We start from the raw sequence: 23,835 nt of genomic DNA on the forward strand, positions 1-23,835 counted from the left end.
TTAAACAAGAAGAAAATTGGCATTTCAACATATTCGACAACATACGAAAAAACATAAGACAAATATCCAAATCTATTTTTAAGAGACATGAAACAGACACTTGCGCAGCGAGAATTATTCTCAATTTAAAGTCTGAAATATCTATGAAATTTAAATAACAACGGTATCTCAGGCGAAGTTAATTGTCATGCTTTTCAATAAATTTAAAAGATAACGAACAATTCATCTGATAATACTATAAGCTACACGTACGTGACTTCATATCATATCACCGTTGTATAAAAGTATAGTTAAGTGCATTTGAAATAAAAAAAACTCACCACTCCTGTCTTTTAGAACTTCGAAGCCAGGCTGAGGGTTTTACATTTATAACTCATTTTCCCAAAATGCAGTTCATGTTTGCTAAAGGTCAAAGTTGAGGGGTCAGCTGGGAGGCAAACATGGCAGCGTTCAGCGCGACAAGGTGTTTGTTCGGATATTCAGCTCAGCTCAGAAATGTTGCACGGACGCCGCACACTTTGCTCAGATGTGAAAGAAAGATGCTGTGCAGTGAGTCGTCAGCTAGTAACAGTGAGTTTATCTTTATGGTTTTCCCCGATGCATTTGCCGTATTGACCTTGCTCTCTAAGTGGTGTCGATGTTGGTGTTGCTAATAGTAGCACCTTATTTATTTCTTAATTCATTTTATTTTAAAACAATTCTTAACGTTCGATCTCATTTTTTTGCAGTCATATTTTTCTTTTCGTCACTGTTGTAGCTTTCCTGTTCTTTCAAAGAAACCCGTACTCAAAAGTAGCTTTCTGCGTACGAAATTTACTATATTTCAAAATATGTCGATGATGTTTTCAGTGATTACTCTGTTTAGGTTCACCAGATGTCAGGAAACCCGAGTTCTCAGATGAAGTTATTCAGGATATTTTGACTAAAATCACCGGGATGGATCTGCACAAAATATTTCGACCCATTAAACAGGAACTAAAGCCACCAATATATAAACTCATGACAGATAAACAACTTGAAGAGGTAAAGTTCCTTAAATGCTAAATTATATTTTACTTATCATCAGTGTTTGTATTATAAGCATGTCGGAAATGATTAGATAATTTGTATTTAACTGTAAACTTTAGGTTTTTATTCCTATTTTGAATATAGAAGGCACCACTATGACCAGTTCCATACTTATATTCTTATTTCAAATGATTTAATTGACTGTGTGGCTGCCTTTTAAAAATGTTGTAGTGACAGGAATCCAAAAAATGTTGCTTTAGATAAAGTACAGATCAATGAAGCCTTTTCCTTAGAATTTTTCAGTATGAAGGGTGGAGACATTATGTCTCAAATATTCCCAGAGGCAAGTTTAAATTTTAACAGGACTGAGTGTCAAATTAAAATCATTACATACTGCTAATAAGATCTGTAAGTATCCTAACTTGACTCACTCTCTCGCTTACATTAATCTACTAACATTTCAAATGTTTTATAGGCTACACAACAGGCTGTAGAAGTAGCCAAAAAGAATTTGAAAATGCCCCCTGTGCTGCCAGAAAGAAAGCCAATTAACAGTGTTTTGGCAGAAGACAAGGTTTTGGAGGGACTGGAAACTGCCAAATATGTGTTTACTGATATCACTTACAACATTCCACACAGAGTGAGTATCTTCATCAAGAAAATGACCCTGCAACTTACAACTGGCAACCCACTGAAGGTCTTCATGCATGAGCCTGGCCAGTACCTGGATGGGAGACCTCCTGGGAAAGCTAAGGTTGCTGCTGGAAGAGGTGTTAGTGGGGCCAGTAGGGGGCACTCACCCTGCGGTCTGTGTGAGTCCTAATGCCCCTGTATAGTGACGGGGACACTTTATTGTAAAAAGGTGCCGTTCTTCAGATGAGACATAAAACAGAGGTCCTGGCTCTTTGTGGTCATTAAAAATCCCAGGGCATTCTCGAAAGGAGTAGGGGTGTTACCCTGGTGTTCTGGCCAGATTTTCACCAGGCCTTTACCAGTCATGGCCTCCTAATAATCCCCATCTATGAATTGGCCTCATAACTCTTTTCTCCTCCTCTCTGATAGCTGATGCATGGTGATCTTACTGTTGCACTCTGGCTACCATCGTATAATCCAGTTGGTGGCTACACATTTGTGGTGGTGGAGGGGAGTCCCCATTACTTTTAAAGGGCTTTGAGTTGAGTGTCCAGAAAAGTGCTACTGTATATAAGTGTAAGGAACTATTATTATTAAGAGAAAGATGTTAGTGTGATTTTGGTGTGGAGATCAACAGTTTCATCTTGACCAGAATGTAAACATGTAAGAATCCCTTGTGAAGTAATAACTGCATTCAAAACCTCCCGAATCATACTTTAAAATGCAGCTGCATTAAACTGAGTGAACAACTCAGGAGTTGGGTAGCTGAGCTCAGCTCAGTTAGCTGTCAGGATCTGCTTTTAATAAAAGGTTGGTGTGTTTTTTTTTCCTCCAGGAACGCTTTATAGTTATCAGAGAGCCAGATGGTACTTTACGCAAAGCTTCTTGGGAAGAACGGGATCGGATGCTGCAAATATACTTTCCTAAGGAGGGCAGGAGACTAACTCCACCACCGGTCTTTAAAGAAGAAAATCTCAAGGTGAAATGAAACAAAACTTGGCTATAGTCCTGTGGCTTGGCCCGCACTCTCTGTATATAAACTGCGGTAATTATAAGCTTGCCTTGTCATGCATCTAAAGTCAAAAGGATATGTACCACTTAAGTACTTAGTTAAACCTGGACTGCATCTGGTGTTCACTAAAATAATTCAAATGTAAAAAAAAGATTCCGTAAGAGTAAGGAACCTACTATTAGAGACTGCAGGTCTGCAAGCATGGGCTACCTTAGTCCCTACTTCAACTGTTATGTATGTTTCACTGTCCAGGTTGTGTTTCTCCAAGATCGCCACCAGGATATACTGGACCTCTGTCTTGTCCAGTTTGAGCCAGATTCCTCCGAGTACAGAAGGGTAAGTACAACTACATTCCTTAATTTGGAAAATTATGAGCGTAGTTGGGGACATTGCAATACAGCTTTTCTCTTTATAGTTTTTTTTCAGCTGAGCAGAATGCATGTTGTTCATGACAAACAGGGCCCTTGTGATGTGATTTTTAACCTGATTAGACATGGGCAATTCAGTCACACTGTCAGTAAACATCGGAAAGCTGATTAAATATATTTTTCTAAAAACAGGTTCACCAGCTAACCTACGATGACATTGATAAACAAGGAAAATATGACCTCCTGCGTTCCACAAGACACTTTGGGGGAATGGTTTGGTATTTGGTCAATGCAAAACGAGTGGATGGCCTACTGATTGATATGATCCAGAGAGACCTGTAAGTCACCTTTTGGGGAAGATTGCTGGTGTTCTAAGTTAGATCTTAGTATTTAGCTGAGATCGAGATGAGAGTGTTGAATTTAAATATATTTTTTCAATAGGATCCAAGATGCTGCAAGTCTTGTTCATTTGTATCATATAGTGCATCCACATTGTCAGTCTGCTGCTGAGGCCACAGAAAAGCAAGTGGACGGGATTGACCTGGTTAAGGTAAGCACTTCACATTCCTGAAGTATAATTAATGCACATGATGGTAAAATCTAGGGATTTCTGTAACTCAAAGGCAAGCATATAAAAATATGCTTGTGAAATAGTGTGCTTTGGTTCTCTTTTCAGTTTGTAAATTCTAAACATTAAGAATTAGAGAAAACAGGGGAAATACATATTCTCTTTGGAAAGAAAAATGTGTAGGAAAGATAATGTACTGACTACATTTGTGAAAGGAAAGGGTTAAAGATAGGCCGTCTCCTGTTCTCAGTTATGGCTCAGATAGCTAATGTTTCTGTTTTGCCACAGATGTCAACTAAAGGCCACTTCAGAACCAATTTTCAACAAGTTTGACCTCAAAGAGAAGAGGCCACCTGGAGAACTATGCATCTCCAGAGTGAATCATTACACAATGACAGGCTGCTTCCCTTAATCTGGGTGAAGCACATGAATTGACAAACTCGGTGCATCAGTTTAGTCATGGATGATATTGAGGTCATATTGTACTATTGCGTAATTCGTTTAACACATTGATTGCCATCTGAGTTCTTAATATATGTTCAGCAAAACAGGACTTTTCTGCATGCCAATTTTAACAAACCTACAATGTAAAGACTGCAGAACACTATTATGAACTTTAAATTTTAAACCCAACAACCTTCATTATTTTCATTTATATTGAACACCTTGTTTGCATTATTGTATTCTAGAGCTCAATATTAAGAAATCTAAAAATCCAATTCATCACAAGCTGATGGAGCACATTACAAATCTCTAAAGACCAGTGACTTGTTGACCTTTACAACAACTTTAACCACTTTTCCATCCGTAAGAATCCATTATATGCATGTATTGGTGAAGTGTTTTAGATGTAGTAAATTACAAGATGGAAGTTTTAATCTATACCACATTTAAGAATGCAAATTAACTTTTAATTCATAAAGAACTATAAACGTTTAACTAAAGATTTAAACTCCTGAAAATGTTTTTTGTTCCTGGGTCACCATGCACATTTTAACTCCATGCCTCAGAAATGATCCTATCTTCTTGAATGAGCACTTTAGAGTGGGGGGGTGAGAATTAAAAAGGGGTACAGCATTTGGAGTAGGACAGCCTGTGGTGAGACTGCATGCGTGATAGAGGTATCTTTATATTTCTTAATAGTGAAAACATTTGAGTTCCAGAAAGCAGTAAAGCAAAAAAAAAAAAAGACCCAGGACATCCATGGATCTAAGGAAATGGTCTGATCTAGTGTAGTGTTCTATGATCTATGCCTTAGTAGTCTTTAAAGAGAAAAACAGGGATACGTGCAATATTAGATGATTTTTTTTTCCCCCCACTGTGTGTGTGGCTAAAATCTGAAATATTTTCTTTTTAAGATCTTTGCCAAGACAGAATCCCAGAAGTCTGGATACATTGAACTTGCTCTACAACCCTACCAGGAGACAACTCTTGAAAGCTCTGCTTAATCTGGCCTGACTTCAGCTCTTCCTAATATAAAAAAGATGGCTGCTTTAACAGATTTCCATGACATCTTCTGACTCCAAGTAATTTATCATAACAAAGAATGTTGTTTATAAATAAAGATTTTTTTTTCCGGTTTAACAGATCCCCCTTTAGATATGCAGCAGGTATTACCAGTATCTTTTAGTGCACATACAGTACAGGCTACCAGTCTAAAATCTGTTAAGAGGTTGTGTCTCTAAGGTTATCTTTTATTTTTTGATTAAATAAAGGATAACATTAAGATTACATTTTGTACACGATGTACTGTACATTCATATCCAGGAATGAGCTTACATGAAGAAAAAGGCAAGTCTTAAGAATGTGATTTATTGGGCATTTTAGTAGGCATACAGTACATGTATCAGCATATCAGATAGCGATTCCCATATTTTAAAGATACAAAATTCAGAAACACCAGACATTTTTGTTGCTACACCACCTAGTTAAAACTCAATAGTGGTGGTGCTACAATCTACTTATTATTACTTTTTTCACGGGTAAAGTAAAAATATAAAGGGTTTGGTCTCTTAAATAGTAGTGCTATCTCAAGGATTAATCATCCAAGAAATCATCATCCAGGTTTACATCTGTGGTGTCAATATCATCGAGGTCCAGATTATCCAAATCATCCTCTAGTTCCTGCAAAGTCTAAAAGAACAAAATGATAACCCTTTGTAAGATACAGAAATTAAGATTTACTTCTAACAATCAAAATGCCTATGTATAATATACATAATTGTAAGAACATTTGCAACACAAACTCACTACCTGAGCTATGATAAGGAATACTTAAAAGATACTTAAATACAACCAAGACACCATTTTAAGCTTTAATCCAAACATAAGTTTATCCAACAATTACAAAACCACAGTGACAGAAATATACACAGCATGAGAACATTTTCAAGGTCTGAAAATCAATATGCAGGACTCTCCTGAAATTCCATTTACCTTGTGCTTGTGATCCTGCTGTTACAAATACAAAATTAAAACAGGCCAAACATGATGGCAAGTGAAAATCAAAACAGCTGTAAAAAATAATTTTTATACTAATAAGAGTTAAGTTGATAAAAAGCAAAGGTATTGTTTCCTATACCAGAATTATTTTCTTTTCAGCTGTTTCTATATAAACAATGCTTCAAAGAAAAAGACTGCTCTAAGGCAGACCGTTGAGGAATTAGTGAAACCTTACTAAAGCTAAAACCGTATCTCTCTTGTTAAGGATTTTTAAAATAAGTGCAAAGTCAACTGTAACACAAACTGGGTACCTTTACAAACACCTTACCTTTTCTTTGTCTGCTTTTGTTGGCAAGGGGTCAGGAGCTGAGGCCTGAGGTGATGAAGGTCCGGGTGCAAGCTCTGTTTCTGGTATTTCCTCTTGAAGAACAGACTCCTTAACACAGGCCAATCACATTCAGCATTTTTTAAGATACAAATTTCATTACCATCAAGGTTGGAAACAAATCCTTAACAAGAGCTTTGCAATATGTTTAACCACATTTCCAAATGTAATAAAATTATATACATGCATTGCTGAAGTGTTTAAGTACAGATTCAGTAAATTCTAACATGTACCACATATTCTAGAAATCCCAGTTAACTCTTAATCCATTAGGTTTAAAGACTTAAACCCCTAAAGACCTACAAAGAATGGTTTAAATTGAAGCGTGGAAGTTGGGCCCATCTACAGTAGCTGTTTAGGTAGTAGCTCATTGATTCAAGGATCTCATCATGCTGTTTGTTGAAGGACACCAGGGTATCTACTTCAACAACACGACTCGGCAGCTTGTTCCACACTCGCACAACCTTTTGGATAAAAAAAGCACTTCTCTGTTCTCCGATTCAGGTTTCATCCTTCACTGAAGACAGATAATATTTCTTTAGCATACTTTGATTCTATCACAGTCAAAGTGACAAAGACAGGCTGTTATTTCCATCCAATTCTAAACTAATTATCGATCCTTTATTTTTACCTAATGAAGTTTCCAATCGCTAATGCCAACTCTTACCTGTAAAACTGCTGTTCCTTTGGGTTGATAACCCTTGGCTTCTTCTAACACATTTCTTTCTTCGTTCAGCTAGAATAGCAAAAAAAAATTAGTACTCAAGCTTGGAACATTTCTTTTTAAAAAAATAGGGCAATAAGAAAGATTTACAGTGACAAGTGGGTATTCTGCAGCCGGTCTCATTCGGCCAAGGCTGGTCTCTTTAAGGTACTGCTCTGCCAAAAAGGCCTCTTTCAGTCCTGGAAAGAGGTTCTCATATTCTGTTGGATCTGCCAAGGACTCTGCAGCTTTCTGGTTCACTTTGGAAAGGCTCTCCCGCCATAATTTCACTACCCTGGAAATAAATAAAAACAATTGTAATAAAGACTTACTCCATTACCAGCAATTCATCTATTTTTTATTTATCGGCAAACATAGGTTATGTCACACACCTGGACACCTGGCTTGGGAGGTAAGTACGAGCCAGGAAAGCAGCTTCGGGAAGGCGTCCTGTCCGGATTAGGAGCTCCAGACAATGATCAAGTCTTAAGAGGAAAAAATAGTTATAACCATGCGATATCATCTAATAAAGCTGATCCACTGACATTAAGATGTGCTTCAATTAATGATACAATACACTATATTAATCTTCAAGGGGCAAAGTCAGTTACTAACACAGCTCGCAGACATACAGTAGAGAAAAACACTGCACAGACACGAGATGTTATTTCAGGACAGACATAACTTGTTACGTTGGCACAACTGATCACACCATGCAGTTCACAGGGACAGTACAAGAAGAAAACAGTCTTAGAATGCCTTGGAGCTATTCAGTATATAGATGGCTACAGACAAAGAATCTCCTAAAACTATTTGTGGTGCATAAGGGAGATAAAAACTACACTAAAGAGGCTTAACCACACTATCTAATCAGTACCTAAATCATTAAAGGGATACTCAATTTATAGAACCAAGAACATTATGTGTAGTGACTAATAAGTCCAGAAAGCCTATTTTGTTCTTAAATAAATAGCATCACAAACAAGAGACTAATTTCCAGTACACATTCTCCTGCTAATGGGCAGTTTCAGGGATGTAGATTCAGGTATTATACTCACTTTCCCTGTAGGAAGTACGTCATGAAGGCAACATTGTTTTTGCCATCTTTTTCAGCCCCCTCGGCAAGTTTATTGACCATGGTAGCATTGCCAGAGGCAGTGGCCAACAGTAAGAGGCCACCGTAATCCTGGGCGTGGTGAAGGCACTCCTGGGCAAGTCCAAACTGGCACTTGCTGATGGCGAGCTCTGCGAGCTGCTTCCACTTCTGCTCCGACTTAAGACAAGTTGTACAGCATTTTAGATGGTGTTTACAAATTTGAGTTTGTAAAAAAATACAATTGCAACTTAACAATGCATAAGATAAAAAAAGTCTAAAAATATATCATTTTAAATTTCAAAATATATTCCTAATAGTTGTAGTTAACTACAATAATAATTTGGAAACTATATAGTAAACATTAAGTAGATTATATAAAAAAATATGCTAAATTAGTTGATCATTCTACAATCAAAAGGTCTGTACAACAATACGCTTAGAATATCATAGGATTTAAAAGTTTTTAGTGTTTCACCTCTGCTTCTACTGCTAGCTGATATGCAATCTTCAGCTCTCCAAGCTGCAATGCCAGTTCAAATCGATGCTCAGGATCAGATGAGACAGCCAGGGCTTGTTGTTTGAACCCCTGTGAAGCAAATATATGATTTTAAAGCCTATTAGGAAACAGGGTTAGGATGTTCTATTTTCAGAACAGTGCTGGGAAGGAGACAGACTTAATACTTTATATTTTAATTAAAAGGATTACAATTCCAAAGGGATAATAACATCCCTTCATATGTTTAAGGTACACATACGTATAAAACATACATAATACTTATGACATTTATGGCATCGACACCTCACCTGTTTTTCTAAGAAATGTGCCACTCTGGTTCTCTGTTCTTTTGGAATTGTGGGCAGAACCTTATCTGCCATGCCAAAGTCCCTCCTCATGACTGCGGTCTGATACTCCAGCACAGAAACAAGTAGGGAATAGCTGACAATGTTCAGCTCCTTATCGCCAAGGTATAACCGGTTATCCTTGGGGATGTATCCCAAGAGATACATTGTTCTACAACGGAATTATAGTCAGTTAATGCTTGTCTATGTTTCAACATCATTTCCTGAACAATAACAACTGTTACTAGGGGTAACTAGGGGTGACTAGGGGTGGGCATTTGTGCTGAACAGTTATAGTAAAAACAAAAATCATAAAACAATTATAACAGATGCCAAGATCATAAGAAAGGTTAAGAACAGAACATTAAAACGTACAATAGGTATGCTGAAAAGAGAAGAGAGAAAAAACGTTTCGGCTGCGAAGCCTTCTTCAGGTGATCCATGAAATCCATCAATGAGTTTATTGAAGGATGCAAGTCATCTACAACAATGAGTCTAGGGAATTTGCTGCAGACACACCCGTGTCCTGTTTTCTATAGCTAATGATTTTAAGGTTAATTTCTACTTGTGTCTCCGGGTCCCTAAATTATTGATTATCACATAAAAGGTCCCCTAATACCCTTCCACATTCTAAATATCTGAATCAAGTCAACAAAGATTTCTGTAAGGCTAGGCTGAGTCTTACATTCTCTTCAGACCAGAAATATGTCTGGTTACTCTTCTTTGTACTGCCTTTTCGAGTAGCAATACATTGTTTGTAGTGGGAGAACCAAATCAGAATGCAATATTCTAACTGAAGTCTAATTACTGTAATCAATTTAAGCATCACTTTGTTTCATTTGAATTTTACACTATTAATTATATACCCAAGCATTCTGTCAGCTTTCATAAATAAAATGCTTACAATAAGGATAACACCTGTAAGCTCCTGCTATTAAAATTAAAACTTCTAAGAGGTAACTTTCATTCTTTAATATTTTTGAGGTTTGCACATCTACATCCTATTAATACACACAATCTTTAGACCATGCAAACCTTTTGTTTTCCCCCAATAAAAGTTACACAGTAACACAGATGATACAACCATAAATCAAATATTTGAAAAAAACCAAGATATTCTGTGAAAATGAGTTTTACTGAAAAAAAATCTTCAGAGTCAAAATAAAGCAGCAGACCATGTAAGTCAAGTAAATATTAAGTGAATTCTTACCTGTCCAAGTGAGCAATAGTAACAATTTCTCCACCAACAAAGTAATTTAGTCTGTTTACTGAGCTGGTATAAATGAAGCAGTCACCAACCCATAACCCTGTCTTTACAATTTCTTGTATTTCTCCTAGCACCTGTGGAAAAGAACATTAGTCCAGAGAGAAATAAAAAGGTTTTAATCAAATGTTAACTCCAATCAATGTTAATAGTGCAACTGCTGTCACTGCAACACAATATTGTTGATTTTACAGTTACCAGAATACTTTCTGAATCACGGGTGTAACCTTTATAAAGCAATTTAAATATTTATTTTCAAAGACGTAAATGTTAAAATCCATAAAAAAACAAATTTATAATATTCTACCTCAAAGGCATCCTCAATGCCGTCCTCTGTGACTCCCTCATTGGATTCCTGTGCAGCTGCCACCTTGTCTGACAGGTACTTCAGAATGAAAAATGACTCCTCTGTAGCAATGCAGACCAATTCACCAGAGTCTGACCAGAAAATCTATACAGGAAAAAAAAACATGTACCATATAAAGCAAGGTGCATAACCCTGATCTAAAGTGACCTTCTTGTAGAATACATAATTGACAATTGTAGAACAGAAGACAAAGGCATGTGAGTGTTTCCCAGAAACACTCTGCTTTCTCTTGCTACTATTTTCTAGCCTTCTACTTCACCTGAAAATCTACCACTTTCAAAATGAAACTCAATGCCAAAGGATTAAACAAAAATCAACAAAGTTGCTGCTTAAAACCTCCGACTTACGTGTTTTGGCTGAATTTCAATTCGACGGACCAGCTCCGTGTTGTCCCAGTCATAAAATGCCAAACCATTAACAGACCTTACTCCCAGCAGAAATCCACCATAGATACCTATAGGGAATGTCAGGTAAAGGATTATCAATTAACTACATATAGTGTACTTAAATTATATCAAGGTTCTCATAATTTAAGAATTCCCTTACCTTCAGCACCAAAGTCAGGTTTGAAAGACTTCTTATCTTTAAAATTTTTGAAGATCTTCACAATGCTGTTGCTTTCTCTGATTGCATACCTGTGACAGTACCAAGGATCAGTGACACTGCTGCACACTCAATTTATTAAATGTGATCCAAATGGCAAGGGTGAAACAGACATTCTTCTCATCAACTTACTCTGAAGAATCATGTGCCCAAACAAACTCCTGTGCAGAACCAAAACTCTTGTTTCTTAATGCCATGGCTGTATAGATGATGTACTCGCCATCTCCACAGACGACCACAAATCTAAATTTTAGAAAAGGACAAAGAATAAGATGGAACCCACTGCATCAGATATATTACAAGTATAGTGAAATGTAAGTGGTTGATAAAACATTCACAAAATCAGTTCGCTTTTCCCCATTTGTTTCCCAAAAATCAAGTCAGAATTCTATTTGGAAATCAAAATAATTTAGCATTTGTAACAATCATATTACCTGCCATTGGGGTTGTGCTGAATTGTCTGTGGATAAATCTCACAACTTCCCATGTCTTTCACAGCCAGTGGCAGACGTTCTCCATCCTTAATTTCAGCATCACCCATTGCTTTAAGGTTGGCTTGCTGGATCTCAGAATGCTTGGCCCAAATGATCTTTCCATTTGTGTCCATGGACATAGCAGGCTCTTCCCGACCGAGCTGAAAGAGAACCGAGGTGAGGAAATGGCCATTTTGTAAAGATCTATATTCAAACACGGTACGGTGGATTCAACACCGCACTGTGGAACTCCATGCTTGATTTGAAATTGTGTACCTTGATGATAATGCTGCCTTCATCGTAGCCTAGAGCCACATTGTTGGACCCCCGGAGACTGGCCACACACCACACTCTCTCCATGCCATAGTTCAGCGTGCTCTCCAGACGGTATGTGCTTGAGTGCCAGATGCGAACTGTGCCTGTAAGGACAGAAGATCAAATTTAACACACATTACCGTTACTAAAACCTGGAAACTGGAACTTGCTATAAGAAAAATACAACAACTATGCAGGCTGAAAGCTAACAAATATTAAGAGTGAGTATTACAAAGACTCTAAAATGTCTGTGGTTTAAATGTGTTTTTTCCTTCAACAGGTACAGTAATTCTTCTAGGGTTGTTTTTCCTGATAAAATAATGTTCTGTGAATGCAATGCAAGGCATTGTTATTAAGGCAAATAAATCCCGAAATAGAATAAATCAAAAATTGTTCAAGCATGACTGATTTTTTACCATAGAAAGTAACAATTCAATACTAAAACAGCAATTATAAGTATTATTGTGTACTCAAAACAATAAGAAAAGGATTTCTGAGAGTACTGTACATTCAATAAGCATTACAAATGATATCTTGGGAACAGTATGAACAAAGTTCAAAATGTAGCAAAACACATTAGTAAGTTTACTCACCATCCTCTGAGCCTGTAATGATAATGGGAAGCTCAGGATGAAAACTAACACATGACACATTCTGTGCATGTCCTTCCAAAGTTTGCACGCAGGTTTTATTCTACAACAGGGAAACAAAATTTTCAGTATACAGTGCACAGAAATAAAAACCAACCTAAAACTATGGTCTCGTGATTTGTCACATATAATCTACTTTTAGTTATAATTTTAATAATACACTATTGTATGTCAACCCTGTATTCTTTAACTAAAATACATTACATCAGAAAACCAAGAAGAAAATAATGGAAAAGTTATAATTATAGGTGTAATTACAGGTATTTGCTGTTTTTTGTTCCATATACAACAATACATAAATACTAACTGTAGCTATACTTTGCCTTTCCATAAGTACTGAATGGAACCACTAGATCTTCTAAACCAATTCTTAGGACATTTTACTGGAATGTATACCTGGTAGTCCCAGATCTTCACCAAGCGATCATCAGCTCCAGAGATGAGGTACGGTTTGTCTCCTCCACTGTAATAATCAATGCAGTTCACTCCTTTCTCGTGGCCCTCAAGGGTAAAGTTTGGAGAAGAGGACCCAAGCTGCCACACCTGATAAAACAATAAAATGCTGGCTCATTTTCTAAAGAGTCATGGATTTGGACATTGTATCAGTCAATTCTGTACTAGAACAGCAATAATGTTAACATACTCTGATGTACATGACTAAAAAGACATGTAGCCTCTGTGAGATGTTACCTTAATAGTTCTGTCCAAAGAGGCACTGGCAAACTGGTTGTTGTCTTTTGGATTGATGACGATCTGCATGACATAGTGGGTGTGGCCCTCAAACACCTGGCTGCAGGACCACTTCTTCTCCCAGTCCCAAAGCTTGATGAGCATGTCATCTGGAGCACCACAAACGTGCCAGCATGAGATCGGACACTATTCTTTCACATCTCCTCTGAATTTCAACACACCACACAACACACTAAAGGATAACTCACTAGGAATAACAACACCCAACAGCCAAGAATTAAGTGCACTGAAAGGTTTACTGAGTGTTTTAGTCTTTGTAAACTTTGCTTAACACGCTTGGTTGAGCCAGGACGAGGTGGCTGGCACCCCTGGAGGAGGTGACCAAGGGGCAGCTGCAGAGGACGAGAAGGAGTGGAGGGGGATGTAAAAAACATACCCAGGTGGAGAAGGGGACTACGTACAGTATTGTATTTATAATTTGGATGTTAGAATTGTTGTCATTCCTGACAGCTGAGGGTGATTGAACTTGGCTGTTGGCTGTTCCAAACTTGTATTTATAAACTCCCTTTCAACCACCCTTTTTTCCCCCACTATATACCAAAATCAAGGAAAACACCACAATACCACATAATTCAAGAACTTATCATACATGTTGCATTACAAACACTATTCTCTTGTGAGTTGCCATAGAACACATTTAAAAAGTATTTCATACAGACAACTGCAGTATACATGACAGATAACATACATGCATCACTTCAGATCTTACCACTGCTGGTGAGAATGTAGGGCTGAGTGGGATGCACTGCTATACAGCGGATGTAATCCGAGTGTGCTTCAAACATGTGAACTCTTTCCAGAGTGTTGTAGTTGAATACACGGATTTGCATGTCATCCTTTATAGAACAAAAAAGAAAGGAAACTTACACATACTTGTCTCAATATTGATTATCTTAAATCTCCAGCTGAATTTTGTATTGTAAAATTTAAAACCTAAAATTGAGTTTAAGAAATAAAATCATGACATATTATGGAGTGTACCAAATTAATTTATACTATGTAGAGTTTAAAAATGTAAAATCATTTTGCTTCAATGTTACCAACATCATAATGTCTTCTGAATTCCTGAGACTCCCATTTTGCTCCAGTTACTCTAATTTGGTTTAAAACCAAATAATGCAATACTTATAAATCTAGCTACCTGTTTTAATTCTGTCTTATTATTCAATATTTTCCCCACTATTAAATAAAGGAAAAAGACATACTGCTCCTGTGATGACCCAGTTCTTCCTAGCAACAAATTTCGAGGCTCTTACTGGCAAATCACACACTTCAAATGTCTTCACAAGGGTCTGGGGATAAAAAAACGTTATTTGGATTACTAAAAAAAAAAGCACATGAAGCAACAGTTATTAACAGGTTATGTTTTTGGAGTTTTGCTTGTTGTCACGGCTATACTAAAATGCAATACACAGAAAAATACAGCAAGTGCCAGGGTACAGATAATGCACACCCCACTTATCTGTTCACTCACAGTACTGCAGCCACATCTTCAGCCAGCAGCCTACCTGGGTCTCATGATTCCAAACACAGACACTACCATTATACAGACTGGCCAGCATCCACGGCTCAGTGGGGTGAAGATCGACACTCTTCACTCGGTCCGAGCGAGCGGTCAGCTTCCGCTTAATGTCTAGTCTCAGAGGCTGGAAAACGAAGGTCAGTGCAAACATTATTTTTTTTAAACTCAAAAGCGCTTCAAACATTAAAATGATGTGCAAAACATATAAACGGCACTTGTGCTGACTGTACGTCTTCAAAGATGAACATTAAAAAGTCAGAGAGAAAAAAATGCCGATTTAACAGTAATCAGCTGTTGGATTTTCAGTCTACGTCTGCCACCGTCAAAAATGAAAGCAGCAGTTTAGCGCTGAATCTCTCTACAAGAAGCAGTGATAGAGTGGGTAAGATGCTGTCCAATGTCAAATATAACCGAAGAATTAGGATTAGTCTACAAAACTCTCGAGTTTTTTCAGTGTTTTTGAGCCAGAAGTGAAATTCTAACGTCGGATCTTGGTTTGACACACCACACACCCTCATCTTCCCTTTAATTTTCAAGACAACACGGTGTTCTCACGGCTGACATCACAAGTCACATTCGTATTTTGCAATGAAGACCAACAGGGCCAACTCAATTAATCGCCACAAACACAAGCGGATTCAATAAATAACCAAACAGTCCCGTTCTGCATTTCTAATTCCTTCCTGCTCGCTAACCCCTGTCGTGGCAGCCTGTGTGTGCAAGGTTTCTGCCTGTGCTGTTGGGTCAATACAGTGCTGCAAACGTCAGACCCCCGTTTCTACACTGAAGAAAAAATACTTTGTGAGGTGTACAGCAATTAGAATAATTAATAAAACCCTCAACGTCACCATATTTCAGTTGTGCTGATGTTATTGTGCGCTGGGCCTTCATCTCAATTACGTTTCTTACATCAAGGCTTCAGAAATAACTGCAAGCCCTAGACTACAATGCTAGCAGAGGAACCTATTTAAAACGTAACTCCAAATAAAAAAAAAGGTGTTCTATGTCTGCTTTTTATCACTTACCATGATTGCACGGAGCCGGAAAACTGGTATAAGCGATTACCGGATCCCCTCTCCTAGGTATCGGCCAGCAGGAGCTGCGCTGGACTTACTGACGTGGAGTTTCCTGCCACGAATCACGCGAGAGTTCCCAGAGGCATCACCGCGAGATCTTGTGCAGCTGATCCAACCCGGGACATTTTCACCGTATTATGGCGATTAGGAGGGGCGTTTTTATTTATCGTCTCATTCTACAATGAAGATACAGTGTTTTCTGTGCGTTCTATTGTTTAAATAGTAAGGCTGTAAGTAAATCAAAATGTGCGCATCATTGTTAAAAATGCCTTTTGGTTCCATCATAGTATGCACAAGAACGTCTGGTTTAAAACAAAATCAGATGTAAGGTTTATCGGGGGCTGGCAGAAATGAGTTTCAACCGCACCGTCCTCCATCGATTTCCAGACAGTAGTTGAAAATCATGTTTGCCTTCTAGGAACTGGGTTTTAAGTCCTACCAATAGATGGCTGACTGCTTCGCTTCACACACCCGTCTTCATGGTGGGGAACACGGATGAATTATATACTGTTGTTATTTTCTAAGAACATAAGAATGATTAATAACGAGGGTCCATTCGCTCCTTCCTAGCTCATTTGAAAGTCCGTAAAGTGGTTTCTACAATGAAAGCACGGTCTTTGTGGCTAGGAGGCTTGGTTCACTCTCCCACACCCCTTTTGATAAAAACAGTGCCTCCTGTTCTGTTTGAAATGCCCTTTCACATACTTTCCTATCGTGCCCTCTGCTCCGTGTAATTGTTCATCCTGAAGATGTCTGGTGCGTTGGCTTTGTGCACAGTATACTGAAGTGGAACAAGTAATAGGTTTATTCCATGCTGAAAAAAAGAAGAAAGAGAACACAACGTGGAGCCGCCCTGCTGTGCTTCCTTCGCGTGTCAGTGGGTAGGTAGGGGGTGGCACTTTTCCCATGGTCCAAATGTCTGTTTTCCATGAACTTTGCTATGCAATCTCTGGATTTATTAGAGGTGCAGCAATAAAACTCTAGAGCATTCGTGTGTTCATATGCTTTATTTGAAGCCATACATTTGACGTTTAGGATAGATTGTGTCTATTAAGAGCAGAAATGGTGGTATAACAGTTAAGACTGCTGTCTCATAGCTCTTGAGTCTTCTCCCTATCTCCCAAAGACATGCTGGCTATGGTGGACTGGCTATTCTAAATTGTCCATTTCCTTTCAATGTCCTAATGTCCCATCCAGGGTGACAGCAGCCTTTGTGCTCTCTGTCTTGCCTTGGACCTCCAAGGTTAGTCTCTGTGTTGCTGACACCCTTACCTGCACAGGCAGATTTCTCATAGAACATGGATGTGTATTAAAGTCCCCAATTCTCCACTTCCAATACTCCTTTAATAATAATTATAATAGTTAATAATTGCTTACACTTATATAGCGCTTTTCTGGACACTCCACTTAAAGCGCTTTACAGGTAATGGGGACTCCCCTCCAACACCACCACCAGTGTTCAGCCCCACCTGGATGATGCAACGGCAGCCACAGTGCACCAGAACACTCCCCACACATCAGCTATCAGTGGGGAGGAGAGCAGAGTAATGAAGCCAATTCAGAGATGGGGATTATTAGGAGGCCATGATTGGTAAGAGCCAATGGGAAATTTGGCCAGGACACTGGGGTTACACCCCTACTCTTTTCAAGAAATGCACTGGGATTTTTCATGACCACAGAGAGTCAGGACCTTGGTTTTACATCTCATCCGAACGACGGCGCCTGTTTACAGTATAGTGTCCCTGTCACTATACTGGGGCATTAGGACCCACATGGATTGCAGGGTGAGCGCCCACTGCTGGCCCCACTAACACCTCTTCCAGCAGCAACCTTAGTTTTTCTCAGGAGGTCTCCCATCCAGGTACTGACCAGGCTCACACCTACTAAGCTTCAGTGGGCTGCCAGTTTTGAGTTGCAGAGTGATATGGCTGCTGGCCCTAGCCACCAACTATCCACCTTTAACACTATCCACCAAGAAACCCATTCCAGGCCTACATGTGACTCAGCTTGAAAACAAAAGAGGAGAAAAAGATTTGTGCTGAAGAAAATTCTGAGAAGGGTCAATACTAACAGTTTTCCGAGAAGACTGGTCTCCAGGTTTAGCATTTTTAAATTAAAGTCTACTGAAAATAATTGTTTACACTGTTGTTTAAAAAAATGACAATAATGGGAAATATGGAGACTGCACAACATGCAAGTTTTCAGCAAGCAGAACTTGAAAATCAGAGTAATCAGTTTCTTTTATTTTCTTAATGGTGCAATTTATTCCAAGGGTTGGCTTTTTTTCTTTCCTACTCCCCATACAGGCTATTCTGTTGCAGTATTTGTCTATTGTGTGGCTTTCTTTCATTGCTTTACTAGATTCCCAAAGCATGCTGACAAATGCAATGTAGGACTCTGCTGTTAATCCAGAATTAAGGAATATATATTGTCACAAGCGTATGGCCAGAAATAATATGGAAGCAGTCCAATATTCCACATTTTCAGCTTAAAGCTGTTAAGCTTTGCTTTGTAGCTAGAGAGCCTGTTTGGATTTCTCCTCTCATTTATCAATGTATTCCAGTAAAAAGGAGCTCTCAGAAAGTTACAAACGTTCAATAAGGCATTCATATAATATCAGAGAAAATCACTGAATTTAGAAGTGAGCATACAATTCCAGAATCAGACCTTCCTTTGACTGCATCCCTGAATTGTTGTTTTTCTCAGTTATTATGATCTCCCCTCAATTAAAAAAACAATACAATGACTTTAGAACCATTTTTGCAATACTGTCAAAAATTGGTTTTAATATGCTTAAAATGACAATAATGAACAATAATACAAACTTTATTGTTATTGTTTCTTCTTAAACACCTGATGGCAGACTTTGTCTTCACATGTCAGTTCCTGGAGAGATATACAAGAAAGATAGGAATTCATTAATATACGAAGTAAGAAAATATTCTGAGTGATGTACTGCAAATCATTAACTAGAAAATCAATGGCAAATTGTCAAAAGATAGAGCAGAGTGTTAAATTAGACTATACGGTGCCTCATCTCCTTATCTACCCCAAGAATCATAACCTTACTTGTATATAAGCTTCTAAAAATGTGCATTGTGTAGCTACTGTATCTCCTGTAGGGGATCCAATGTGATTTTGATTTTTATGATTTTTAGGTTTAAGACAATTCTTTTCAGTAGTGATCTCTCCATTCGAAGCCTGGAGGGTGAAAGCCAGATGAGTTGTCTTTGAAACAGCTGCTGTAAATAAATCGGAACATGTTACTTATTCCTGTTGTCCTAAAAGTCATCATTTTAGCAGTACAGAGTCACTATTGATTTACTGTAATATTGTAGGCCTAAGTGAAGAAAGTGTTTATATGACGGTTAAGTGAAAAGAGGAGGACTCACCAAGTGCAGTTTGTCTCCTTCAATCCAGTGTTTCCAGCCTCTGTTGGCTTTTTCTCCCTTCTGGACACAAACCAGTTTATCACCATCCCATGACACCACAGTCTGGGATGTAAAAAGACAACGAGAAAATGACAGAATTTTGTAGGCATTTGGACAGTGTGGCCATTCTGTGTACAAACAGGATTAAGCATCATGTCTCAGAAAATTCATTCTCCTTACACAGAAAACTATTTTGCTTCCACGTTTGTTTTAAAGTTTTCTTGGTTGGCTATGTATTCTTTGAGTGGATAGTGCAATTTGTGATCTGAAGACTTCATTATTCCTTGATATAAAATATTAAGAAAGATTTAAAAAGACAAAGGTTCAAGAGAAGAAACTCAATAACAAGCTCTATAGCTAAAATGTTCTGAAATAACCTCTACTCATTCTCATATGTTTTCTATTGGGCAAATATTACTTCCTTTCAGAAAAGGTCAGGTTCTCTTGCAGAGGAAATGAGAATACCTGTAAAGAAAAATTATTCCAGATTTAATCATGCTTGCACAAATAAAGCCACCCATATTAAACATAATTTTGTATTTCCTTTTGGTGAATAACCCTCAGGAACCCTTAACGTGTTAACATTACCAAAAAATAAATAGCATCATAACTTAAAACAACTTAGAAGCCTCAGGCGGTTTCTTAAAGGTGAAGAGGTTTGTACCTTGACCACTCTGTTATCCAGGCCCTTAGTGTGTTCCTCAAACTCCTCTCCTATGGTGAAGTTCACATCATAATTCCGAAATGTGCTCAGGGTTTTTGTCTCAAATTTGTCCCCATTCTGAACAAACACTTTTGTCTGTTTCAGGTGCATGGCAATTTTGCGGGTAGCAAAATCTATATCTGTTTTTATTTAAAACAACAACAACAACAAATAAACAATTTATTCCAGAAATGGATGCATTGGATTGGCATTTGTATCAGAACATTTTAATTTGATTTCACTTATTGCTGTTTGTCATGGCATTTCCATATCTGTATTGCGATAAATTCCTGTCACCTTCTGCAATTTAAAATGGTAAAAGTCATTCGGGCTTTCCAGGAAAATATCAAATATCGAATGAGCTTAAATAGTGATTCACAAACCATTCAAGTCAATGCTGTTCAGCAGCTGAATTGAAAGTTGCAACAGTATGACACGCGAAGTTTCTCTAAGGGATAAAAATTTGGAATAAAATCGATATGTATTTCACACATTAAGTAGCAGACGTTATTTAAATACTCATGGTTAAGCTGTGCTGGCAGGTTCTCAATAAGTAAATGAAGCAGGACTGATCTGCTGTGCTCTTTTCCATGCAGGGGGCAGACATACTTACCAAGCGCTTTCATATACTCTTCAAAGTTTTCATTGCTTTCCATCTCCCATCTTCCATTGTAATCTGCTGGCATTTTCACCAAAGTAAACTGGTTTGAGCACAAACTGCAAACTTTGACTTGCAAGCACACAGAAAATGTACAATAGATCTAGGCCTTTTTATACGATTTCCCCACTAGCATGGCCTCAGTGCAGAGTTCATTAGATAAAAATGTTTATTACTCTGGGGATTGGGTAACCGGCTTTCAGCCTTTTAATTTCTGTCGCAAGGGATATTAAAGCAGCATTATATATACTTAAGTGCAATGAGCAATTTTGAATTTATAATTATACATTGACAAATCTTCTTTCCATAAGAGCCTCGATGTTGTGCAATGATGTATAAGTGGTTTACAGAGGAATAATTGTTTTCATAATATTATGTGATCTTTGGAAATGCACAGCCTTCTGCCTCTGTTTTGAAATGTTCATCAAGTTTCAATGCTTCAGTTGCTGTATTCTGTAATTCTGTACTCTCATTTCTGCTTCCATCTGAGAATAGGGATATTCTTAAAAATATATTGCACTATTGGGAAGCATTAAAAAATCCAATTTTGAAATACGCTTTCAGTAATATATGGTTCTTCATTCTTGAAGTTTGTAAGCCAGACTTGCATACCCCTTTATTAGATGCAAAACTTGAGATGTCTTCCATAAATAAATGTTGTGTACATGTGATGCTATTTACAGTATGCACCACACTCTGTAATAGTCAACATTGCCCTCATGATTACCACAATAATTCATAGCGGGTCTTAATTTACACTAAATTTGTGTGTCATACTCAAGGAGGTAAACAGTCTGGGGAAAAACAAGATTAGAACAAAGCTAATTTTCTCAGAAACCAACCTGAAAAATGAACTTGAGGAGTTGCGTTTAGAAAAGTATTATATTTATATGACGTACAGTATACAGTATATACAGCATGTACTTCCTCTGAAAAGATCCATATTATCTTTCTTCACTTCTTGCTTGCTATCATGCTGTCTGTGTGATTATAAGTAGCTTTGATTTCTTCTTAGATTGTATTTTATTGTGCTAAATGAGGAGTCAAGCAAAAATAATTTCTCAGAGTGCTGCTAAATGTTAATTGTAAAGTAGGCAATACTGGAATTGGAATCAGACCTCACATTTTTCTCTGATTGGAAAGGATTTATCCTGTGAATAAACTATTATTTTGCAACACTGAAAAGATCCCCTATGTTACTGCCTCTGTTTGAGAAATACTTTTCAGAAGTGAAACAACCATGAAAATTTTGTAAATGGAATTGTGACAAGAGACAACAGCACTGTCAGACAAAGCATATATAAAACGACAACACAAGAAAAGAAATACGAAGACACTGAAGCCTTAAAGTTCTCCTCTGCCACATTCCAACATAAAAAATCTGCAATACTGTGCACATATGTGGCTGTTTTTACAAAGGGGTGCAAATCCATTATCTGTGCAGACAAGTTCAAAGTTTACCCTAACTTTGACATAACTGATGTACAAATGTGTTCCACAAACTATTTAGGCAGGTTAATATTCTCGTAATTTTTATAAAATTATTTTTTTGTTCAATAAAACAGATAATTTGTTCAGTAAGTGATTAAAACACCTTGAGGTCCTGGAGGGCTTCTGGTCACATGTAATTGAGGTTAATTGGTTCTGACTCTAAGCTCTGAGCAGAGATGGCCCCTACAAAATAATATATAAAAGTTAAAATTTGATTTTCATGGTTGCTACACAAACGGTTTTTGGGTGGGTGATGTAGCCTAATGGACCAGACAAAAAAGCCTTTCAGTGAAAGCTAACAGCAGAAAAAAAAAACAATGTAATACCTAGTGAAATCATCCAATTAGGACTTCCCTTAGTGAGAAATGCCTTTTGCAAAAGAAAGTCATATTTTAAATAACTAAATATTTAAATAACTAAATAAATATTTTACGAAAGTGTATTTTAAATTATATCATACTTTTAGAAATTGCCTACTTGTGGAATTGAGTGATGGGTCTTTTCTGATTCAGGTGTAAAGTTATACCTGGCCCTTCTACATACAGACAGTTCTAAGAAAATGCAGTTGACATTGTTTACCAAAGTTTTTTGTTTGGGTTTTTAACAGTGAATTGAGTTTTCACAATGGAGACGCAAGCCACTATACAGTATGTGGACATAAAACCAACAAGAGAAATTTGTCCTAATATGACCTACTTTTTCCCAGTAGAATATTAACTAGACTTTCCATATCCATCTGGTGAAATGCAAGTTTTAACTAAAAACAAGAAACATGAATAGAGAAATGCAATTTTCCCAGCAGACTTATACTGGTCAAATATAAAGTTGCTAGCACAGAAAAGCATACCTTGACCAGCTGCAAAATTTCAAAGACTGCGTAAAAAAATAAGAATTGCTTTATAATCTTTTCATAAAGTGCCAGAGAGGCAGTTTTCTCTTTCAGATAACACTTCTATCAGGGGGAGTGAAGGTCAGTCTTGCGTGGAGAAGTGATTAAACTGATAACAATTAACGTATTTCATTGAAAGCTATAAAATACCATGGCTTTGACATTGTGCTTTATTATACTGCTGTATTTTACAATGTGTTCAGATATATTTTATAGTTTTTTAAAGCTTAAATTTGCAAACAAAAATGATGTTTGGTCCTCCTTATTGCAATACAACCTATGTTGTAGTATTATTTATCAGTCTGGTCTGGGAGCCTTGAGAAAGTACGGCAAGAAATATCAAGAACATTCAAGTAAGGTAGATAATAAAAAATGAAATGTCACTGTAAACTTACATAATCTGAGCAATAGAGCAAATCTGTCTCATAATGCAACACAATTTCTAAACCAGGGGCTTACACAGGGAAGATACTATATTCTTAATTTTCTAGGATGTAAACTTGAACTTGCACACCAAGAAGAACATACGTTTTCACGCTGCACTCTTTGCACTCTTTTACAAAACTTGAATGAACAAAATGAACATTC

General features: G+C 37.4%; 3 protein-coding genes across 5 annotated transcripts; 1 reads left to right on the forward strand and 2 right to left on the reverse strand.

The window, feature by feature from the left end:
- Positions 1-422: 422 nt before the first annotated feature.
- Positions 423-7,456, forward strand: mrps22 (mitochondrial ribosomal protein S22). Of its 3 annotated transcripts, none has more exons than XM_088912500.1 (8): positions 423-570; positions 866-1,023; positions 1,484-1,648; positions 2,477-2,620; positions 2,906-2,989; positions 3,214-3,359; positions 3,463-3,571; positions 4,948-7,456. In XM_088912500.1, the coding sequence occupies exons 1-8, from the start codon at positions 441-443 to the stop codon at positions 5,035-5,037; spliced, it is 1,026 nt and encodes a 341-aa protein (XP_088768626.1). In that variant the 5' UTR covers positions 423-440; the 3' UTR covers positions 5,038-7,456. The 3 variants fall into 3 exon arrangements, with proteins under 3 accessions (XP_088768626.1, XP_088768627.1, XP_088768628.1); XM_088912501.1 differs by having other exon boundaries at positions 434-570; positions 875-1,023; XM_088912502.1 differs by having other exon boundaries at positions 505-570; positions 850-1,023.
- Positions 5,382-16,133, reverse strand: copb2 (coat protein complex I subunit beta 2). Its single transcript, XM_088912499.1, has 22 exons — positions 16,025-16,133; positions 14,986-15,123; positions 14,683-14,769; positions 14,187-14,313; positions 13,418-13,566; positions 13,124-13,270; positions 12,671-12,770; positions 12,039-12,181; positions 11,724-11,923; positions 11,422-11,532; positions 11,233-11,321; positions 11,034-11,140; positions 10,627-10,770; positions 10,266-10,396; positions 9,020-9,227; positions 8,691-8,801; positions 8,178-8,392; positions 7,512-7,604; positions 7,231-7,414; positions 7,084-7,152; positions 6,360-6,467; positions 5,382-5,722 (listed from the first exon to the last, which is right to left on the reverse strand). Exons 1-22 carry the CDS (start codon positions 16,025-16,027, stop codon positions 5,627-5,629), a joined length of 2,760 nt encoding a protein of 919 aa, XP_088768625.1. The 5' UTR covers positions 16,028-16,133; the 3' UTR covers positions 5,382-5,626.
- A 2,674-nt stretch (positions 16,134-18,807) lies between these two features.
- On the reverse strand, positions 18,808-20,980 carry LOC148836911 (retinol-binding protein 2-like). The gene is made up of 4 exons (XM_088914519.1): positions 20,823-20,980; positions 20,171-20,349; positions 19,468-19,569; positions 18,808-18,961 (listed from the first exon to the last, which is right to left on the reverse strand). Exons 1-4 carry the CDS (start codon positions 20,893-20,895, stop codon positions 18,908-18,910), a joined length of 408 nt encoding a protein of 135 aa, XP_088770645.1. The 5' UTR covers positions 20,896-20,980; the 3' UTR covers positions 18,808-18,907.
- Between the last annotated feature and the right edge of the window lie 2,855 nt (positions 20,981-23,835).

The sequence above is a fragment of the Atractosteus spatula genome, chromosome 4 (assembly GCF_055471065.1).
Source record: "Atractosteus spatula isolate fAtrSpa1 chromosome 4, fAtrSpa1.hap1, whole genome shotgun sequence".
Taxonomy (NCBI): domain Eukaryota; kingdom Metazoa; phylum Chordata; class Actinopteri; order Semionotiformes; family Lepisosteidae; genus Atractosteus; species Atractosteus spatula.

What these genes read in the sequence shown, in the direction of transcription:
- mrps22 (XM_088912500.1), top strand. Translation starts at nt 441, where the DNA reads ATGGCAGCGTTCAGCGCGACAAGGTGTTTGTTCGGATATTCAGCTCAG. An exon ending in TGAGTCGTCAGCTAGTAACA is followed by an intron (nt 571 to 865) that starts GTGAGTTTATCT and finishes TACTCTGTTTAG; the next exon opens with GTTCACCAGATGTCAGGAAA. An exon ending in CAGATAAACAACTTGAAGAG is followed by an intron (nt 1,024 to 1,483) that starts GTAAAGTTCCTT and finishes AATGTTTTATAG; the next exon opens with GCTACACAACAGGCTGTAGA.
- copb2 (XM_088912499.1), bottom strand. An exon ending in CATTACAGGCTCAGAGGATG is followed by an intron (nt 12,182 to 12,670) that starts GTGAGTAAACTT and finishes CTGTCCTTACAG; the next exon opens with GCACAGTTCGCATCTGGCAC. An exon ending in AGCTAGCAGTAGAAGCAGAG is followed by an intron (nt 8,393 to 8,690) that starts GTGAAACACTAA and finishes ACTTGTCTTAAG; the next exon opens with TCGGAGCAGAAGTGGAAGCA.
- LOC148836911 (XM_088914519.1), bottom strand. Translation starts at nt 20,895, where the DNA reads ATGCCAGCAGATTACAATGGAAGATGGGAGATGGAAAGCAATGAAAAC. An exon ending in TGGATAACAGAGTGGTCAAG is followed by an intron (nt 19,570 to 20,170) that starts GTACAAACCTCT and finishes TTTACATCCCAG; the next exon opens with ACTGTGGTGTCATGGGATGG. An exon ending in AAGGAGACAAACTGCACTTG is followed by an intron (nt 18,962 to 19,467) that starts GTGAGTCCTCCT and finishes ATATCTCTCCAG; the next exon opens with GAACTGACATGTGAAGACAA.